The sequence below is a fragment of the Anser brachyrhynchus genome, assembly GCF_964034855.1.
Source record: "Anser brachyrhynchus genome assembly, chromosome: 4".
NCBI classification, from domain to species: Eukaryota; Metazoa; Chordata; class Aves; order Anseriformes; family Anatidae; genus Anser; species Anser brachyrhynchus.
The window spans coordinates 54,863,572-54,882,950 of NC_137698.1; the positions used below are offsets into that span (position 1 = coordinate 54,863,572).

Genomic DNA, 19,379 nt, shown 5'->3' on the forward strand with positions numbered 1-19,379 from the left:
TTTGAGCACATCAGCCCAGGAAGCCGCATAATTGCAGACACTGAAATAAAGTGTCTCACAGTTTGCTCCCAATGAAAAGTGCCTTTTAGCTTTAAGAGCCTGAAAATAAGCAGGCTGTGAAAATTGGAAGCAGTTCTTTTTTTTCGCATAACGCCAAACCCAAATCCCTCTGTTACTTTATCCTCTCTTCAATTTGATTTTAAAAATCAGCCAACTTTCAGTGGGTTCACACCAGCTCTAGGATGCACAACGAAGAGTTTATCAAACCACTCCTGAATTCCCTGTGCATCCCATATCGCCAGCTCAGGGAAGCCTATCCATTTTGCTTCAGCAAGTTGCAATGAAAAATTCATCATTTTATAACATATTATCACAAGCTTTGTGAAGCCAATATAGATGGAATGGGATTTTGAATTACAGTGTGAACATTTTCATCTGGCTTTTTCTGATACAACAATTCTTTGGAGCTTTCTGTTCCCTGAATCCCAGCATCCTGTGACGGAGACCGTAGCAGGGCATCCTGGCCTAGCAGTTACTGTTTGTCAACACATAAAAACAGCAGCATAAATTGTTGTAAGCAAAGCTTTACCCAGAGAAGGAAGAAAGAAAGAAAGAAAGAAAGAAAGAAAGAAAGAAAGAAAGAAAGAAAGAAAGAAAGAAAGAAAGAAAGAAAGAAAGAAAGAAGGAAAGAAGGAAAGAAGGAAAGAAGGAAAGAAGGAAAGAAGGAAAGAAGGAAAGAAAAGAAGACCATACACACACCACCAGATAACAGAACATGCTGGCAAAAAGTGTTTCAAAAAACGTTTCACATTGATGAAAACAGACATTAAATCAGCTAGTAAAAAAGGGACCATAGCAAGAGTGATATTTTGCACATGATCTTTAATGTTCAAACAGTAACAATGGCTACTTTTAAATTAGGGTTGGGGAAAAAAAACACTTTCAGTGAAGGCGCATTACAAGAATTGAGATATAGAAACATTTCTTCCAAAAGCCAAAATATTTTCAAATGAAGACTGCAAATACCTAGCTACTTGTGTAACTCAGCATAAGTTATCAGGCAGTTCGGGTTCTTTTACAAACATGTCAGTTTTAGTGTTTCAGGGGGCAAAGGATTTGCAATGTACACGTAAAGCTTTACAAAGAGAAAGGGGGTCAGAAAGAGAAGAGTACGGGAAAGATGGGTGGTGATGAGAGCCCTTGTCTTGTGTACTCTGATGCAGAAGCTTGCAAAGATTTGAAGCTGATACAGACACCTCGCATGAGACCAACATGTTTTAATGACCAGGAGTCTCCCTTGGAATAAGGTTGATGAGTGGTAAACACCAGGCTGGGAGCTGTCGTGACTACTACAACATCAAGCGTCCTGTGCACCACTGCTATTCAAGGTGCTCACGATGCAGATACTTGCTCACCTACATCACAAATGAGATCTTCTCTGGGATTCCTTGGAGAAGAACAATTTCATTTGGAATTTCTCTTTATGGAGAAGCTCAGAGGTATAACAGAGCATGGAGAAGAGCACAAAACTGATTTTTCAGGGATAACCTATAGGTAGATTAGATCCCAGCTATAGATTATTTGCTGAGTAGGGTAACTCCTGAAGTCCCACCTTGGATTTGACTTAGAAAAGCCATTGCATCCATTCCTGTTGAGACACATGAGTCAGGGTTTAGTCAGAACAGACACTGCTCATTCTCTTGGGATCTCCACGGAGAAGGAGAATCATCCTACGGTTTTGTACACCATTGTCCATGGCAGTGTGATATCGGCCCCTCAAGGGCCAGTTCTGAGCTAGCTGAAGAACAGGAAGAGCAGCAGAAACCTTGGAATGAGACAGGTCTGCAAGACCTGAGGGATGATGTGGGGCAGCGAGTTTGGTGAAGACAACATGAGGAGAAGGGGGACACCACAGCTCACAAGGAACGTACAACGTGGTGAGACGAACCCCTGCAGGTTGACTCCCTCCATCTTCCAGCAGAGTCCTCTTACACACCTGGAGTTTCCACCTCCTCAGCCTGGCTTTCTGTGCAGGAGGGTAACTTGGCCCAAGTCGGTATGCCAGGATTTGACGCTCAGCCTTGCCAAGCTCCCCAGGGTGCAAAACCTGCTTCAGTCGTTGCTTTATAGAACCAAGGCAGTTACTCTTACCACTCAAACCCCAAGAAATGTTTATCCATTCTAAATATGCATGTTCAACATTGCCACGTAATTATTTTTTTACTATAGTAGGTCACTGGTTTCACTAAAACCACAGTTTATTAAAAAATGTACTAAAATATTGTGAGAATTTTAGTGCTCATGAAAAAATACCCTTCATCCCTGGACAATGAAATCTTTTGCCTCCAAAACTACATCGGAGACATGAGAGGTGATGATAGTACAGATTTGTCTCTGCCACCCAACCTGTGTGTCTAAACAAGCCCTGACTGCAAGCCAGCCCTTCTGGGGTTGTAATTAGGTCAGGTCTAGGAAGAATTAAGTTAAGTTCCTCCTGTTTCATCCCATTTTTGACCTGAGGCAGTCTCCATTTTCCTAGGAAGAGGACTATGATAACAACATAAATCTCACAGAGCCATGGGTCAACTATCAAATATCTATCAAATATGTTTTAATCACTCCTACGCTGGACACGCTGGGCTCAGTCACTGTCATGCAGTAACTCAGGCATGTGTAAGAAGTGGTCGGCTTGCCTGCAGGCCATTTATTGTATGGATAAGATGATTCGCTTCTGTGGTTAGGTAGAGGAAGAACTTCCAAAATATGAGGAAGAACTTCCAAAATATGAAAACAAAGTGTCAGGATTTTACAACAACAAATACAAGACTCTTTTAAATAGATATACAATGGTCAGATTTTATACATTAAGTCCTTAGAGTAAAAAAAAAATCTCCACATAGACAGATACATCGAGGGGAGGCTGATCCAGGCAGAAGTTTTTCATTAAATAAATGCAGACAAACCAACAACTGAGGAACACAAGTAACAAAATCAGCACAGCTATGGTCTGTAAATCCTCCAGTCCAGGACAGCAAAGTCCAAGCACAGGGCTGCGTTCACCTGCACCCGTCATTTTTAAAGATAGTGCCCATGCGTGTTGGGTGGGGGAACAGATCAGAGAGAGCGTGCATCTGTCTTATTAGGAGCACCTGCACTGTGGTCCTGCCAGGAGTCCTCCTTTGATTCACCCCCCATTATCTCTGCCGCAGCGTCTCTGTGAGAAGACAGAGAGAACGAACGCAGGCAAAACCACCGCCGGCAGCCCTCAGAAGATCTTGCACTCGTTAATGGAGAAGAGCTTCCGCCTGTTCTGCCTTTTGGCTTGGTTGACTGCTGTCCGCACGGCGTACTCAAACACCTGCTGCACGCCGCGGTTGCTGAGGGCAGAGCACTCCAGGTAGCCCTTGGCTCGCACGTCCTGAGCGAGCCGCTTCCCGTCCATCGGGCTGATGCAGGAGGAGCGGTAGGGCCCCGTGTCGCGCTGGTCAGTCTGAGTGGCCACCACCAGCACGGGGATGCGAGGCAAATGGTTGCGGATCTCGCCGATCCACTTGTTCCTCAGGTTTAGGAAGGAGCTGTGGTTCGCCACCGAGTAGCACATTAACACCACATCTGCCTGCTGGTAGGAGAGGGGGCGAATGCCTTTGAAGGCATCGCTGCCAGATGTGTCCCAGAGACCTAGGCTAATCTGTACTCCATCCATGAAGACATCCACTCCGGTATTTTCATACACAGTGGGTCTGTAGGCGTCTGGAAAAGTCTCAGAGGTGAAACGTACCAAGAGAGATGTTTTCCCCACCGCAGAGTCCCCCACCAGCACACACTTGATTGAATCCAGCATTTTATTAACGTCCAGGGCCAAGAGCACTGTCTCGGCGCAGCAGAAGCACGATGAGGGGATGCAGTGGTCTTGGGGGCTCTCTAGATAACTTCCATTTGGTGAGAAACCATCCAAATGTCTTTACTCCTCAAGACTTGACTGTGTCACTTGAGTCTAAAATCCCCTTTTCTCCCACACGGCTCTGCGGTGCTGTCAGTTTTAATTCTTCAGTGAGTCAAGCGATGTTTCTGGAAGAGTAAAAATAAAATGTAACATTTGTAACCCACAGTGAACAGATCATTTTCCATCAAGATAAAGTTCCTTGGACACGTCCTGGGACAGCCGTGGGGATTACCCCACATGGAGGACGCTGAACCCTGCCGTCCCTCCCAGCCGGCAGCATGTGTAGCAGCCTTCTTGCTGCTCCACAGGAATAACAGTCTTATCACCCCTGCTGTTCTGCGCTGAGACCAGCTGTTTTTTCCCTCCAATTTTCTAAAGAACTAATAAAATCAGGTTAACTTGTTACAATCTTACTGACCTGCTTTTAGTGAGACGATTCCTGCCTCTGACTTTCAGCAAGACAGCCAAAATCCTGAATTCCTCCCAACCCATTAGTTCAGACTGAAAATATACCCTTGTCCCCTAAAGGTGGTATCCACAAGAAAAAAATCACTTCATGAACTGATTTGACTATTTAAGCAATTCTATAACAAGCGGCAATGCCAAACTGCTTGCGACAACGAGCAAGGAAAGACCTCAGATGCAAATCTTGACTGACATGAACCTTAACAGTTTTCAAAAGAAATGTGGGATGCGCAGCGAAAATACCAAAAAAGTTCAAAATGTTTCTTACAAATCACTTCCAACAAACAAGATAACATGAGCCAAAGCAAGCCACACCACCAGTGCTGCCCCAGTCAGACAATTTCATCTGAAGGGGATGCAGCTGCCCTGACATTTAGTCTGTTGAAAAACCAAACTGAGAGTAACTCTTCGTAGTATGCAATTGCTTTTGAGCTCCTGCCAGCATTCAGTCAAATTTTCCTATTTTGAAAGCATTCGTCTCTTCCCCACTGGCTGTGTGCAAGATTCACTGCTCACACGGAGCTGCACACAAAACGCTACAAAATTCACTAACTGCAAAACCGAAGGAAAATTAGTTCTGCTCAGCAAAACTGGTTAAAACAAAATATCACTGGACAATTTCAAAATTTCCTGTTCGTGTTACACAGACAACATATTTCTGTCTCCTTCACATATGGACAGAGAAGTCAGACTGTGGGTTATTTGCACAGAAATGAATGAGGGCCACCCGAAGCATATACACGACCTTACAGTAACGATCCCCAGTCTTGCTACCTTAACCCCACCACCGCACATTTCTAGTACGCTCAAAGCTTCGTCTTACTTCACAGAGGGGAAAAACAAAGGGAAAGAAGAGAAGAGCGCTGGGCAAGCTTAGAGAGCACATTGCACAGGCGTTGACAACTGCTGCTGGCAACTCCCCTCCTTCCATTTTGCAACGAGGCAGCCTCCTACCTCCTCCCGTGCTGCCGGCGTGCCCGCACACAGGTACTTCTCCCACCTGACACACCGGCCGAAAGATGTGTGAGGGCCTGGCTGGAGCACGTTGCTTTATAGAGGTGGTGCCGAAGCCGCGGGGCAGCTCTGTGCTCAGCGGGGTGACGGGGATCTGCGGGAGCCATTGCGACAGGCGGCGCTTCCTGGCCTGCGCGCACGGCCACACGCTCGTCATCTCAGCTCATTTCTGGGAAGCAGGATAGAGGCTGAGGCAGGTATTCATTCCTGCCTGCTGGGAAACGAGCTGCTCCGAGAGCTAAAGGTGGGGTGGCAGCCACTGGAAATTCGCTTTTCATGCTTCATCTAAGCCCTACTCCATTCCCCAAGCAAGCTCTCAAGGGAATTAGACAAGATATTTAAAAAATACAACCATGAAAATTCAAAAAGTATACACGGGATATGTGGTCCAGCTACTTAAGTGCATCATCATCTTTCCTATGGGGTATTCTACTTCAAAACTGTGTCAGCAGTACAGTTTTAAAACACCACCATTCACCACAAGCTGGTAGTGCGTGATTCAGAAAAAAGCATGTGCTCACAGGAGAAAGTTAGCGTGTACCAGGTCTTCTTCTTGGAACACACATTTCTTTGGTGCAAGTAGTCTTTAATGCCCTTAGCCTCATTCCTTTGTTTATATTTGAATGTGGGGAAAAGTCAGAATGCCCAAAGCATGACTCTTCATAAATGCCGACAAATCTTAAATTTCATAAATGCCAAAATAGAAGAAGATGGATAAAAAGACTGTTCTGCTACTCAGCTTGAAGATAAACAGGTCTGATTTTGTTAGCCATTTTGAAAATAAAATATTTAAATGATTAAAGCCTAAAAAAAGGTTTTGAGAGCTAGTGTACGTGGCTAGTCGACACGCAATCATAAAAGATGAAATAGCGTGACAGCGCGGCTACGTTTTCAAAGCAAACTGTTTTGATCTATAAAAATGCACCACACATAACCAGATCCCTACTCTGCTCCAGAGGACAGACTGCAGTCAGTGGTCCCAGTCTTGCTTTTGTTCACAGCTTGCTGGAGTTCAGGCACCAGCATGTATTGTTGGGATACTGACGAGCTATTCTAAACTATGCACACAGCCTGTCACTGACACGGCCTCAGGATAGGAGAGGATGAGTTAAAATAATTATACACGTTCATCTCAATTAGTGGAAAAACCTTTAGATGAAAGCAATGTCCTTTAAAGGACAGGCCAGTACAGGGCACTGCTACACACCAGTATACAGCCAGTTGTGTAAATATTTGCAAAAGCTTTGGTTCCCTTCTCTCATATTATATACGACAGTCCTGGTCTGACAGTCCAGCATGTTACACCCATTAAAAGACTGCACAAAACATTCTGATCGTGGACAGTTGAGTCTAACCTACTGCAGAATTTTTTCCAACACTTCGGTTTGCCTAATTTTACCGATTTTATCAAGTCTACATTGTATCTGGAATTCCAGAAACATAGATCTTCTTTTATACTATTTCAATGTATGCTTTCATCACTTGTAAAAACAAAAGATTTTACTTAAATAATATGGTGAGAGCTTTTATAATATCAAGTGTGAGAATTTATGTCTAATTCTGATACAGTCATGAATAGTGACCCCTATGAATTTGGGGATTAGCTTCAAAGCAAATTCTTGCACAGTTTTGGATAGAACACTTTTTTCAAAGATGCCGTATTGTCTGTGTAACTACGTCTATGCAACGCTTTGCTTCGCTTTCCCATTTTTCTCCCCCTGTGTTCGGAACAGAGGGCCTCATACGGGTGTGTGGTTACAGAGCCCTCGGCCTCGGCCCTGAGGTGACAACAGGAGCATCACCCCGGGCACCCGCAACGGGGGCAGCCACCTCCCCAAAACCCCTCACAGCCTGCAGGGTCGGGGTTTCTGGCGGAGCGGAGGGCAGAGTTGTGGCCTGTCCTTCCCTGGGAGCACGGACAGCACCCACAGAGCCATGCCAGAGCCCCACTGCAGCCGCTCTGCGGGATCCCGCTGGGCAGCACGATGCTGCGGCGCTCGTACCCATGGATTTTGTTCCTATCACGAGATCCTGTTTCACCGCTTCCATGCAAGCTGCCCCAGGCCTGGTCCTGCTGCCGTGTGTTTGGCTGTCTTTGCTCAGCCCAGCAGTCCCATGCAGGTAAATGCCTCACACTTGGTCATGGCTGAATATGACATGGGATGCGACAGTATGGGAGGAGGAGCAGAGCAGCTCCAGGCTCCTCGCGGGTGGAGGATTCCCATGAAAATACATCCGCAAAACACTAATCTAATGTTTGTTGAAACAAATCTACCAACACAAAAAAGCAGGACTGCTTGTATCAGAAGGGGTAAGTTTACTGGCTGAACCAAATGGGATTTTCATTCCTGCCAGGAACATCCCTGGCATCTACTGCGGGGTCACTGTGAGCACGGCTCACTGTGGTGAAACACTGCCTTATGACGGGAGAAAAGCTAAAGGATCAGGACCTCCTGATTTCAAAACCCTATCTTGTGTATTGTGCAGCACCAGGTAGGCTGGGATTTGGAAGGGATGAGCTCATACATAAACAAAATCACGCAGGCAAGACAACAGGCTTTTCAGATGCTACACTGATCTGGCAGCCACAAAATGCTTCAGAGAGTTAAAGCAATTAACATGCTAACTATTATTGCCATTATCCGGTCCCTACCACAATTATGTCTTAGTGCAGTTCCTGTTGATATCAGGATAAAAGCAGGCTAATTTTTCATCTTGAACACTGTGTACAGTAGCTCTTGAAGAAAACTGATGTTGCAAGGAAGTAAAAATATTTGTGGTAATAAAAAAAAAGTAAAGGTTGAAAACCACTGGAGAGACTTCCAGTGGCTGTGCAATACCTGACCGCGCATATTGGCTTTGCCTGCACGCGTTACTCCTCACGCAGTCCCACCTCACATGGAGATGGGGTCTGCAGAAGCGTGTCTACAGCACACCTCCACTGTGTTGGTTATAATCAATGCTCATTCCAACTGTACTGCAGATATATAAAAACTTCCATTGTGTCTCTTATTTAGAGGCCCTAAAGGAGAGGAAGGATTTATGGAGACTCTTGTCACTGACCGGAACAGTGCGCGGCTTTACGTCTTCACCTCCATGGGTGCCCTGAGCGCTGCAGGGTGCAGATGGGGCCTAAGAGCAACTCCTGTGAGCAGGAGGAGCAGGAGGAGGAAGAGAAGGAAGAAGGGAAGGAGAAGGAGGAGGAGGTCTGGCAGAAAATCTAGAGAGGTCAGATAAGCTGTGAGGGGCAGCATCCAGAAGATGCAGCAGGGAGATGTTTGCCCCCCCTGATAGAGACCCCACGGACATTGTGGATCCAGTCTGGATGCCCAGCTAGATCACCAGGTCACCAACATCACATGCCGCCTGGTCTTCAACTCCATGAGCAAACCGTACTTGCTCCGTTCAGTCACAAACCTCCAGACTGCTGCAGGGGCCTGTGCCGCCGCAGCCCAGGGCTGCTGCAAACTCATACATCGGCTGTGGCCTGTCTGGAGCCTGCTGCTGGTCTGCAAGCCGGTGGCCCCTTGCTGCAGTTTCCTGTCATGCAGTCATTAACCTGATGCTCTGACACTTGCGTTAGCTACCTCCTGGATTTTGACCCCATTTTAAAATGATTTTGGTCTATAGCACTAAGTAGCCCCGGTCTTGTCAGTCTAGGAATTAGCCTCTCTTCTTCTCAGCGTCACCATTTCAGTCCACAGTGCCATTCCGTGGTGGTACCGCTGCCATGAAGGGGAACTGGTGCACAGCCCGCACCTTTGCAAGATGCTGCGTATTTTCCCCAAACTACTCCACCAAAAAATCTGCATCCAACCCGCTCACTTTCCAAGCAGACAACCGCAGCATCCATCTGTATTCCCTGGCCCAAGAGCAAGACAGCAGGTTATTTGGTTGCTGGTGCTTCAATCATCTGGTGTATTTATGATATAGACAGATTAACTGCCAGATTATCTCTCAATGTGTTTTTCTATTTTAAAGAATTATGAAGATGCATACAAGCTTGGATGAGAGCTGTTATACAGATATTTTATCCCTAAGTACAATCATAACCGCAATGGCTTCCTAAAGTTAGAAGAGCAAGCGACATGCAATGAGCCCATATTGTCACAGTCAGGATGTCTTGTCATCTCATCTCATCTCAAGAAACAATTTTCTTCCAGAATAGAAAAATAAATAAAAAATTGCAGTCATAAAAACTTAGAAATTTTTCTGTCATTCCCTTATTTGCCAAACTGAAATTCTGTTCTTCTTTTAGAATTTCAATGCTTTATTTTGAAAAAAAAATGCAAAACTGAAATTCTAAAAAAGAAAAAATCTAATTCAGCAGATTTGAAGAATGGACAAACACGGTCTTAGGAACCTTTGCAAAAATCACTGCAGGATCAATACAAAACCTGAAAATAAAAGCCTCGGTTTCTTTGTTTGGCAGTTTTAACAACTGAAACTGAAGTAAAGGTTTTATGATCAAATATTCAGTCATGTTGCCAACTTTGTTATTAACCAGGGAACACAAGTCATCAGATTTAAAAGAATAACCCTCATACTGAGACTGGGGAATCTTGCTATAAAACAATGACAAATTCAGACCAATGTTATTTGGAATTAGATATGAAGTCCAAGTAAATGGATGAAAGCTTTTCTCGTAAGTAAATGTACATATTTACACACTTGCTTACAAACATGAACATAACTATAAAGCTGCATAATGTTATCATTTAAATTAAAAATTGGTAGTTCATTACTTTAGTAACAGTACCCATAATTAATACATATAAGCAACGGATAATGACACATCTGAAGATCTATTCAATTTACTATAGTCACTGAGAAAAACTATTCAACTCTCATTTTAGTTAACCCATTAAATAAAGAAAATACTTATTTTATCTGCAAGAGCCCTTTATTTGTGACTAATCACACCTTAATTCAGTTACTTACAGATTAGGCATGAACATAAATAATTAGAACCACTTGAAAAATTAACAAAAGCTCTGTAAGACTCTTGTGTATCGGTCAGAGAGCCTAAATCCAACAGAATTCAATTCAGCTGTGTTAAGTACCTGCTTCAAAATTCAATCTACAAGTCTGAAGTCTTTTTTTTTTTTCCCATGTTTATGGCATGACAGAGTAAATTATGGATTGTGCGGTATTCAAAGCGCTACAAGGCTTTTTCAAAACTGACCCATCTTCAGGAGAAAGGTTGCATCCTCTCCAAAGTAAAATTTGGGTAAACCTCTAGGTTCCCCTGTAGGGAATTAAACCCTTCACAGTGAACTGGTCCATGTGCCATTCTCAGCCTGGTCCAATACCCTCCAAAGTCAGCAGAAATGGAGCAGCATGTCATGCCCAAAGTGTTGCACGTGCTCTTGCACTTACCAAGCGTTTCCATCTGCAAGATACAGGGTATGCCACCTTCCTTTCCCACCCTTCTCTGTGATAGCTTTTCTTCTCTGCTCTTAAACAGTGAAGAAATTCTTGAGTCTCAGCACACATGCGGCCTGAAATGGAGCAGCTGATGTGCAAATGTCACACGTGTGTGTGTTCGAGCTCTGACGTTCGCCAACCATCTGTCCGTCTGCGTTCCCTCATAGCTCTGGTTTTGTACACACACACACACACACTTATATACGTATACATGTAAGTATATATATTCACCACTGGCATACTTTTGGGTCCAGATGGGCATACAGATACGCTTGCAGATGAACATGGATAAAGCGCTACACGCAGACTACTGTGCTATTGTACATCCCTATGAAAAGCCACCCTGTGTATCAGAATGGACTCCCAGTTATAAAGCAAATCTCCCCACAAGCCTAACTGCACTGCGACCGAACTGATGGACCGATATTCTAGGTTGTATAAAATTTGATAATTGACTTCAATGAGACTACTGTGTGTGTAGAATTATTCACATGTGGAAAGGTTTGCAGCTTTGGGCCCCAAACCACTTCAAATTTTTCATGCCACATCCTCTTTTAACACAGTTCACCTTTCTTGAAGTTTGAGACAAATCAAAAGGGCACTTACAACATATTTTTGTAGATTTTTTTTTTTTTACAGGTTTAACTCTTCAAAATCTGTTCTTTTGTTTTGCTCTGGTTTTGGGGCTGATAAAATATGAAGTATTCTTTTATTTACCATCTCTGACAAAGATTGCAATCTCTTTCCAGAAAGCCTAGCCCTTTCTCTCTTTCTGCTTGGGGATTTTTGACCATCTGCAGATATGGGTATAATCATAAAGTATCCATTTTCTATTCATACATAACTAATATTTATTAGTTTTAAATAAGTGTTGTAATTTCTTGCATAATGATGCATTATTTGCTGTCTGGATGCATAGAAGTGTATACACACATATGCAAAAATATAAAAAAAACCAGCATATATTTAAAAAAAATAACCTTTACAATAATGAATCTATACATCCATATACATAACATTATATCCATATATGCATGCGTGCATGCTTGTATATCTACATATGTATCTAGATACATCTACATAGATATATATGTTCATGTACACTGATATTTGTTCATTGCAGACTTTGCTATAGATTGGCATACGAAACACACATATTCAGTGTAAGATATCTCACTCTCATTTTAAAACCTGTATGTACATTTTGCATCAAACAATGGATGTGTTATTGAAATTACTTGAAATTAAAATTTAAAGATCATGGGCTTTAAACCACCTTATTTCTACATATAGGTATGCATGTGTGTTTGTATATACACAGGCAGAAATGACTGCTCAGCTAGATCTGGATCTGCACTAACATAGATATATAACTGACAGATCATAGAGTCTTTCACGTACAAATAAATATATAGACATACATTTTAAACAATTACTTTTCTACTGTATATGCAGCTGTTAAATTTTTTAGATGCATCTTTACAATATGTAACGATAATTTGTTGTTAAGGAGATGCATCAATTTGTATAAAATCCTGCAGATGTGTAGCGTGGTAAAATGCCAAAGCTAACAACCGCCAACCCTACACACACACCTGCATTCACAAGCGAAAGGGCTTTTTCTCCCTCGGGGCCCATGTCGAGCCCACTGCAGCGGAGAGGGCTGCCTTCAGCGTGTTTCGGCTCTAACCCTGGGTAGGACTGCGCTCCTCTCCCTTGCTTGCACAGTACCCAACCTTCTCAACCGGGTTCTTTAAACACTACGAAGTAATCGACATTAGCAATATAACTAACAGCTAATATATGAACAATACAGGTGGCATAACACCCTCCCTAGAGCTGGAAAAAAAAAATGGAAAAAATCATCCTACCATTTCTCCTCTGCCCTCCACGGATCCCTCACAAGATCGCCAAGGTTACTTTCAGAGGTCTATTTGGGTTTAACTTTGCTCAGTTTTTATCTATCACAAAGTAAGGAGGCTCTCAAGCCCAGATCTTCTCCCCTAAGCTCAGGAGGTTCTCCGTGTTCATTAAGTTCAGTATTTGCATAAGACTGATTTCAGTGGGAGGTAAAGGTGGAAGAGGAAAATGTTAGAACAGAATTATCCAATGTTTGACAGAAGATTTGCATGCTTTGTGATAATAATAAAATGTATTGAATGTATACAAGTTTTGAGCAGCAAATAATAAAGCATCATTTGATCAAACAATTCAGAATATTGTCTTCTTGTTAAAATATGTTGTGGGTTTTTGTTATTATTATTTTATTATTACTTGTGAAGGACACGTATTTACTGCATGTCGCTGTTCAGTCCTGTCCTGATGAATGCTAAACTTCTTGAGTTAATGAGCAAAGCCGGGATTAAGTAAGCAACAGCAATTTGATTGGTTATTTATTTTATAACACTGAGAAACTGGCTGACAGTTTTAATTTTTCCCCTTAGAAGAGCCGGCAACAAAAAGATTTCTCTTGCCTCTGTATATATTAGACTATTTAAAATCATAGTCTAGATTTCAGCCAGAGGGAAAGTGCCATTCTTCTGAGTTCATTCTTTAATTTTATGTGTATGTGCACGTACGTTAAAACGTTAAAAATTTTGAGGGCTTGCTTGGAAATAATTTCAATCACTTTGCAGGTAGAAGGTGCAACATAAAACATACAATTATCATGACTTTTTTTGCATTTGTTGATTTAAGGTCTTTTTTTAATTTATAAAACAAATTAAAAGGATAAAGCAGTTGCCTTCCCCAGTCTATCCCACAACTCAGTATTCCTACATTGTACCTGGCATAAGGATAAAATCAGAGTTAATATATATTTACAAGATAGGTGGAAAAATATTTTTTCTTGCTAAACAGCCTCCCTAGAATTCTTTAATTGTAGTAAATTAAATTAAATGGGTATGCCTACTTGCCTACAAGAAATTGCCTACATCCTATGCTTAGTTATGAACACAGCAATTGAAATTGTCCTTTAAAGATTACCTTTTTTTTTTTTTTTTTTCATGGAATTAGTACAGATTATACCTGGCAGTTCAGATTTTGCATTGATTTATATCTTACAGCAACCATATGCCAGAACAGACTATATATTTCAGGGCCTGTTTCCCTTCACTTTTCTCCGATTCCGGTATAACCTTAATCTCTTGTCACTTTTATATAAGATAATAAAACTTATAATACTGCAGACAGCACTGGGTAATATGTAATAGGTTAAAAGGAGAAAAGACTCTGCCACCAGAAGTAATATATAAATACTTCTCACTCATTCTTCACTTCAGAACTTTGAGAAGCCATTTCAGATACTTAAAGCTGACATCTATTTGGCTTTCTGTTGGTTTAAAGATCATGCAAATCCCCATGCTTTGATAAATCTTACTGCAGAGTTTCTGTTTTTCAGAGGGAAGCATAGTAAGGAACATTTTACATTTTTCCTTAATTTTTACATATTTTGCATGAAAATGATCTCACAAATGAAAGAAAAAGATATTTTAGGAGACCTACATTTGAGCATTATGCAAACATTTCCCATGCTTTATTTTTGAATCCTGGGAGACTTGATTCAAACTCAGCTATTTTACACAACAGCTTTTCATCCAGAATTAAAACTCCGCTTGAAAGATACATGAATTTTAAAACCTGCATTGCATTTAAACTGATAAAAACAGAAGAAATTACATGAGGGATTTTTACGATACATGTTTTATAATACATTTTTGTAGTGAGAAAACCACAAGCGCACAGATGATGAGAGGAAGTTAATAGATATTTAAATATGTCACTAATTCAATAACTTTGAACTCTAAAGAATTTTCCATTTTTTAAGCACAGTTATTTGATGGGGGAAAAAGAAAAGAAAGCAAGTTGCAAATAAACTGCATGTCCACTGGCATGCCCTTCAACAAAGAAGAACGAAACGTTTTCTTTTTGGAGGGAAAGGCTTCGTATTATTTCAGTGACTATGCACAGGAGATAACCAAGCAGCTAAACTACGCAGGGGTCTTGTTCTCACACTTGTACAGTAGGAGACCCGGTGTTACCTCTACTCTGACATAAACCAGGATAATCTTCAAAAGCAAATGACTGTCACTCATGAGGAAAAGAGGTATGACCAGCTGGTAAAACAACCGCAAATGGTTGAGTATCAGTTGTTGAGACTGCCACTCCACTGTATGCTTGTGTGCGACAAGTGGCACGGAGTACTGTAAGCAACCACAGCCCTTCATGCTGACTTCTGCCGGGCGAGGTGTTTGTGCCCTTTCCGACACATGTTGGGTCTTTCTTACGTGTTATATCACCATGGCCCCACTTGGGGAAAAAATGCAAGCCATAGCAAAATCCTGTGGTTTCCAGCAGGTTCATACAGCCAGTCATTTCATCAGGTAAAGGTAAGCATGCCGGCTCAACACCACCCTCCCCTCACCAGTGAGGAATTTACACTTCTCCGCAGTTTCTGAGCGTGAGGACTAAATACGATTCCTCATGCAAAAAGAACAATTCTCCCCGCTGTCGGAGAAACACAGGCACACAGCGAGTGCTGAGGCCGCGTTCCCAGCTCTCCTTCGCCACAGCCTCCAGGCCTGCTGGGGCCATTACTCCACACTACTCTGGCGGCTGCTCGTTTTAGACCCAACACACTAAGGCCTCAACCAGTGAATTCCAGTGCTCACACTCACTGCTGCATTGCAGAGGAATTTCCGGCTCCAAACATCTCTCCTTCCACTGTCATCAAAGCTTTGGGTAGATGAGGAAGGTTTTCCAATTTTTCACAGACATCAGAAATGAAGCACAACTAAATTCTGCCAAATATATATGAAACCACGTTTGGTTTTGCAAAGGGCTGTGGAGAAGCCCACAGATTTTGTTGCTACAGTGCTTTGTTATATTTGTATGATCCTGTGCAGGATTTTAAAACATAATGCTTTAGTAGTGGGCTTGAGACAGCTGCAGCCAACTTCCTTTCTTGATTACTGTACTGTGGCTATCCCAAGCCATATTTCAGTTGTTAGGTGTTAGCTGTTTCCATATTGAGGAAACAGTTGAAAACTGCTGATTTAATAAAACCACATACCACTGGCCAGAAAGTGAGAAGCTAATTTGGACTGATGTTATGCTGTGTGCTGTGATGCCTGAAATGTCACATTAAGACTTTGAAACAGGCAAGTTATTCCTTTTATTTCTTTTCAAGCAATGCTTAAAAGCATTACAGAAAATAGACTATAATTGTGCAATCAAATCCAAATTGAATTAATCACCTGAACCATGAATTCGGAAATACTCACCTGTTTTTACATAAAGCTACAGAATCATAGCACCAACATTTTACGAAGACCATTGAGGTGTTCGTTTTAGGGAGAAGAGGTGTTTTTCAGTGAGAATCCTCTTCATTTACAGCTGTTAAACCAGCTGCTGCTATGTATCTAGAATGGCGCAGCAACAGCAGCAGGAGAAAGGGCAGACTCTCATCTCTCTGTCTAGGCAACCTCCGGACGGGTTATCTGAAAGTGCCACCAAAAAAGGCCACAAGGCGCTTCCGCCGATGCAGCCCAGCAGCTCTGCAGGGTGGGCCAGCGGCTCAGCCTGCACGGTTGCCAGCACAAATCGTGCTCGTTTCCTGCAGGCTCTGGGTGCTCTGAGAATTGTCCGTGTACACCCCGAAGGCTAATGCGGCTCACTTCTAGCTATGTAACTGATCGCCTCCCCGATATCACTGCCACTGGCAGCTGTGATCAGATGCTGCTGCTTTAGTGCCAGCCTCTGAGGCTGCTGGGCCCACGCAGCAGGGAGAGGCCTTCCTTTTTGTCCCCAAGTCCACACTCCCTGTGGAGAAGCTGAGCTGTGATTTGCTAAATTTCTACATTTTCTTCTGGAAGCTGGTCACCGGGCTGGAAAAGTATTTTTAGTAACTTTCTAGAAGTATAGTTCTACCCTCACGGTTTTGCTGTGCTGTAGGTACAGCGACTGTCCTCTGACACAGGCGGTCATGGGAGGCCTGATTCTCCGCTGCCATGAGCCTATCTGCTTTGGCACAGTAATTCCCTTAAAATGGGATTAAGTGGCAGTAATTTACAACCACTTTGCCCTGCTGATGAACAACGAATTTATGTCTTGCTATACATGCGAGTCAAGCCCATTTTTTCTGTTTTAATTCTTTGCTCTGGACCTTAGACAGTAAGCAGAGGTTACTTATAAAAACACAAATTCTCTATAAATATGGAACTACAATTTTTCCTGGTTCCTGACACCCAACCTAGTGAATATATAACTTGGCATTACACCCCACCAAGGCCTCATCTCTCAGTGTAGTAGGAAGCAAGTGCACGTGGGGCTTTTCCACCCAAGGCCCAAACATGGTATCCTCATCAAGTCTGTGCCCACTTTCACTCGTGTGATACGTCTTCAGACCTGCCTTTGAAAACTGACATTAAAACACAGCCTAAAGTCACATAGGTGTATATGGGTGGTCTTTACTACTGGAACATTTGCAAACACCCATTGATCTGAACGGCGGGTTTTAGAGATGTAAAACACAAAGCGGCACAGCGCAATGCACAATCCCACCTTACTCTGATAGCAGCAGCAGAAGGGCATGAATTGATATTAAAATATGCCAGCAGATCTGCTTGATAACAACTAATCCCTCTTAGGCTACCTTTTCCCCACACAAGTGTTTTCTTCAGGGTAAATCCTGCGTTCAAGCCAGCCTCCTCCAGACGCCACAGCCCCTCTCCCACCCCATCCACAGACAAAAACACAGCTGCAAGAAAAAGTTAGAAAGCCTTAAAGCCTTTTTTTCTTCTGGAAGAAAAACACCGGGCTGGAAAAGTATTTTAGTAACTTTCTGGAAGTATAGTTCTATCTTCACAGTTTTGCTGTGCTGCATGTAGGTATAGCGACTGTCCTCTGACACAGGCGGTCATGAGAGGCCTAAAAGTTAGAAAGCCTTCAAGCTAGATTCAGATTTTTCACAAGGACCTGTACGCTCCCTCTTCATTCACCTTTTAGATTACCTGCCTCTCATTGGCAACACGACAAGACCATCCCACTGCCAGATGCAGTTTCAGTGAGCAGGATCCAGCAACGTGTGTGCACAGGCGTGCACACGTGCGTGCACACACACACTGCTCTCTAACGGGATCCCACACCATGACCATGGCATGGCTGGCTCAGAAAGCAGCTGAGAAGACACTGTGGGGGTAAGATGAAAGCAGAAAGCTACACCCGCGGCCATTTGGATGGCAGGCACAGCCCCTCCATCTCAGGGGAAGGCAGAGAGATGCCTGTTAACGCCCAGCGGGGCATGGCTGCGGCAGCAACCAGAGCCCGTGATGGAGATGTCGGCAAATTACACGTATTTCAAACCTCACTTCAGTCCTAAGAACCTGAATGTCACCTTTCTCAAATTCAAACAATAAAACTTACATCTAAATTTGCTTGGAAACATTTAAGATGAAGTGGAATAGTTTCCCCCTAATGATGAAATACTTCACAAACGAGGAAGAAAGCCATCCTTTGAGTTTTAACGTGCCTATCGCTCCTGCGTTCATGTTTCTTACAACAGCAATGGGAATCAGAATCAGGCCCACCATTTTTAGAATAATTAATGTTTTCTCTCTTTTTTCTTCTATCAGTTAAGATATAAAATACTGGCATGGCGCAACCCATCACACCACTTTCTCTACTTTTATATGAAGACTTTTTACACTGAAGTGGAAATAAAATCTGCCACAAAAATACAGAAGATCTATGACCTGGGTTGGGATTAAACAATCTCTTAACAGAATATCACAATACTGAATATTTAACGGATGGTATTAAAAGTAGAACTAATTATGTAGAACTAATTATGTAAATCCATTTCACAATTTTGTTAATCAAAATAAAACTAAAGATACTGAATTTGATTCAGAATATAAATTCACTTTACAACATTTAGAAGGAAAAAAAGACAAAGAACTTACCAGGCACAGGAAGCTGAAAGAGGCTGTTGAAAAATAAACGTTACGGAAGTCAACTATTCTGGGTGAGATAGGGGAAGAAAAAAAGAAGAATGGAGATCTGTGTTCTTGGGTTTTCAGACGGACTTTTTTTTTAGCAGATTAGAAAAAATATATTATGTAGAAAGAAGGGGAAAAAAAAGTAAGTGGTGAGCAGGGCCCTCTGCACCTACAGGCCAAATAAGTCCCGGAGACTGGGTCACTCATCCGGCAGCGGCAGTGACAGGGGACCCAGATGTAATATGACGAGAAACAGCGGAGTGGTTTAGGGTAAGTCAGCTTCCTGGTGAGAGCTCCTCGGCGCTGCCTGTGTGGGTTTTGTTGTGGGTTGGCGTGTGAGCGCGAATGTCTTAATGTCTTTGGTGGCATGTAAAAACCCGCTCCTCGAAGCTGGGGGAGGGAGGCACAGCCGGCAGCCTGCAGCACGCTCTCTCTTTGCAGGCTGCTGCTCCTCCGGCCGCCTCTGCTCCGGCTGCTGGAGGCATAGCACAGCCCCACAAGCAGAAGAGGAGCAGAGCCACAGCTGCCCGGTG

General features: G+C 42.9%; 1 protein-coding gene across 4 annotated transcripts; it reads right to left on the minus strand.

Moving 5' to 3' along the window:
* Positions 1-862: 862 nt before the first annotated feature.
* RHOH (ras homolog family member H) lies at positions 863-19,149 on the minus strand. 4 transcript variants are annotated; one of them, XM_080590785.1, is made up of 2 exons: positions 18,811-19,149; positions 863-4,068 (listed from the first exon to the last, which is right to left on the minus strand). In XM_080590785.1, the coding sequence occupies exon 2, from the start codon at positions 3,839-3,841 to the stop codon at positions 3,266-3,268; it is 576 nt and encodes a 191-aa protein (XP_080446911.1). In that variant the 5' UTR covers positions 3,842-4,068; positions 18,811-19,149; the 3' UTR covers positions 863-3,265. The 4 variants fall into 4 exon arrangements, with proteins under 4 accessions (XP_080446911.1, XP_080446912.1, XP_080446913.1 ...); XM_080590786.1 differs by lacking the exon at positions 18,811-19,149 and adding an exon at positions 12,721-17,483; XM_080590787.1 differs by lacking the exon at positions 18,811-19,149 and adding an exon at positions 10,802-12,697.
* Positions 19,150-19,379: the final 230 nt, after the last annotated feature.

Bases quoted from the DNA above. Each gene is read 5' to 3' on its own strand.
- RHOH (XM_080590785.1), bottom strand. From the start codon at position 3,841: ATGCTGGATTCAATCAAGTGTGTGCTGGTGGGGGACTCTGCGGTGGGG.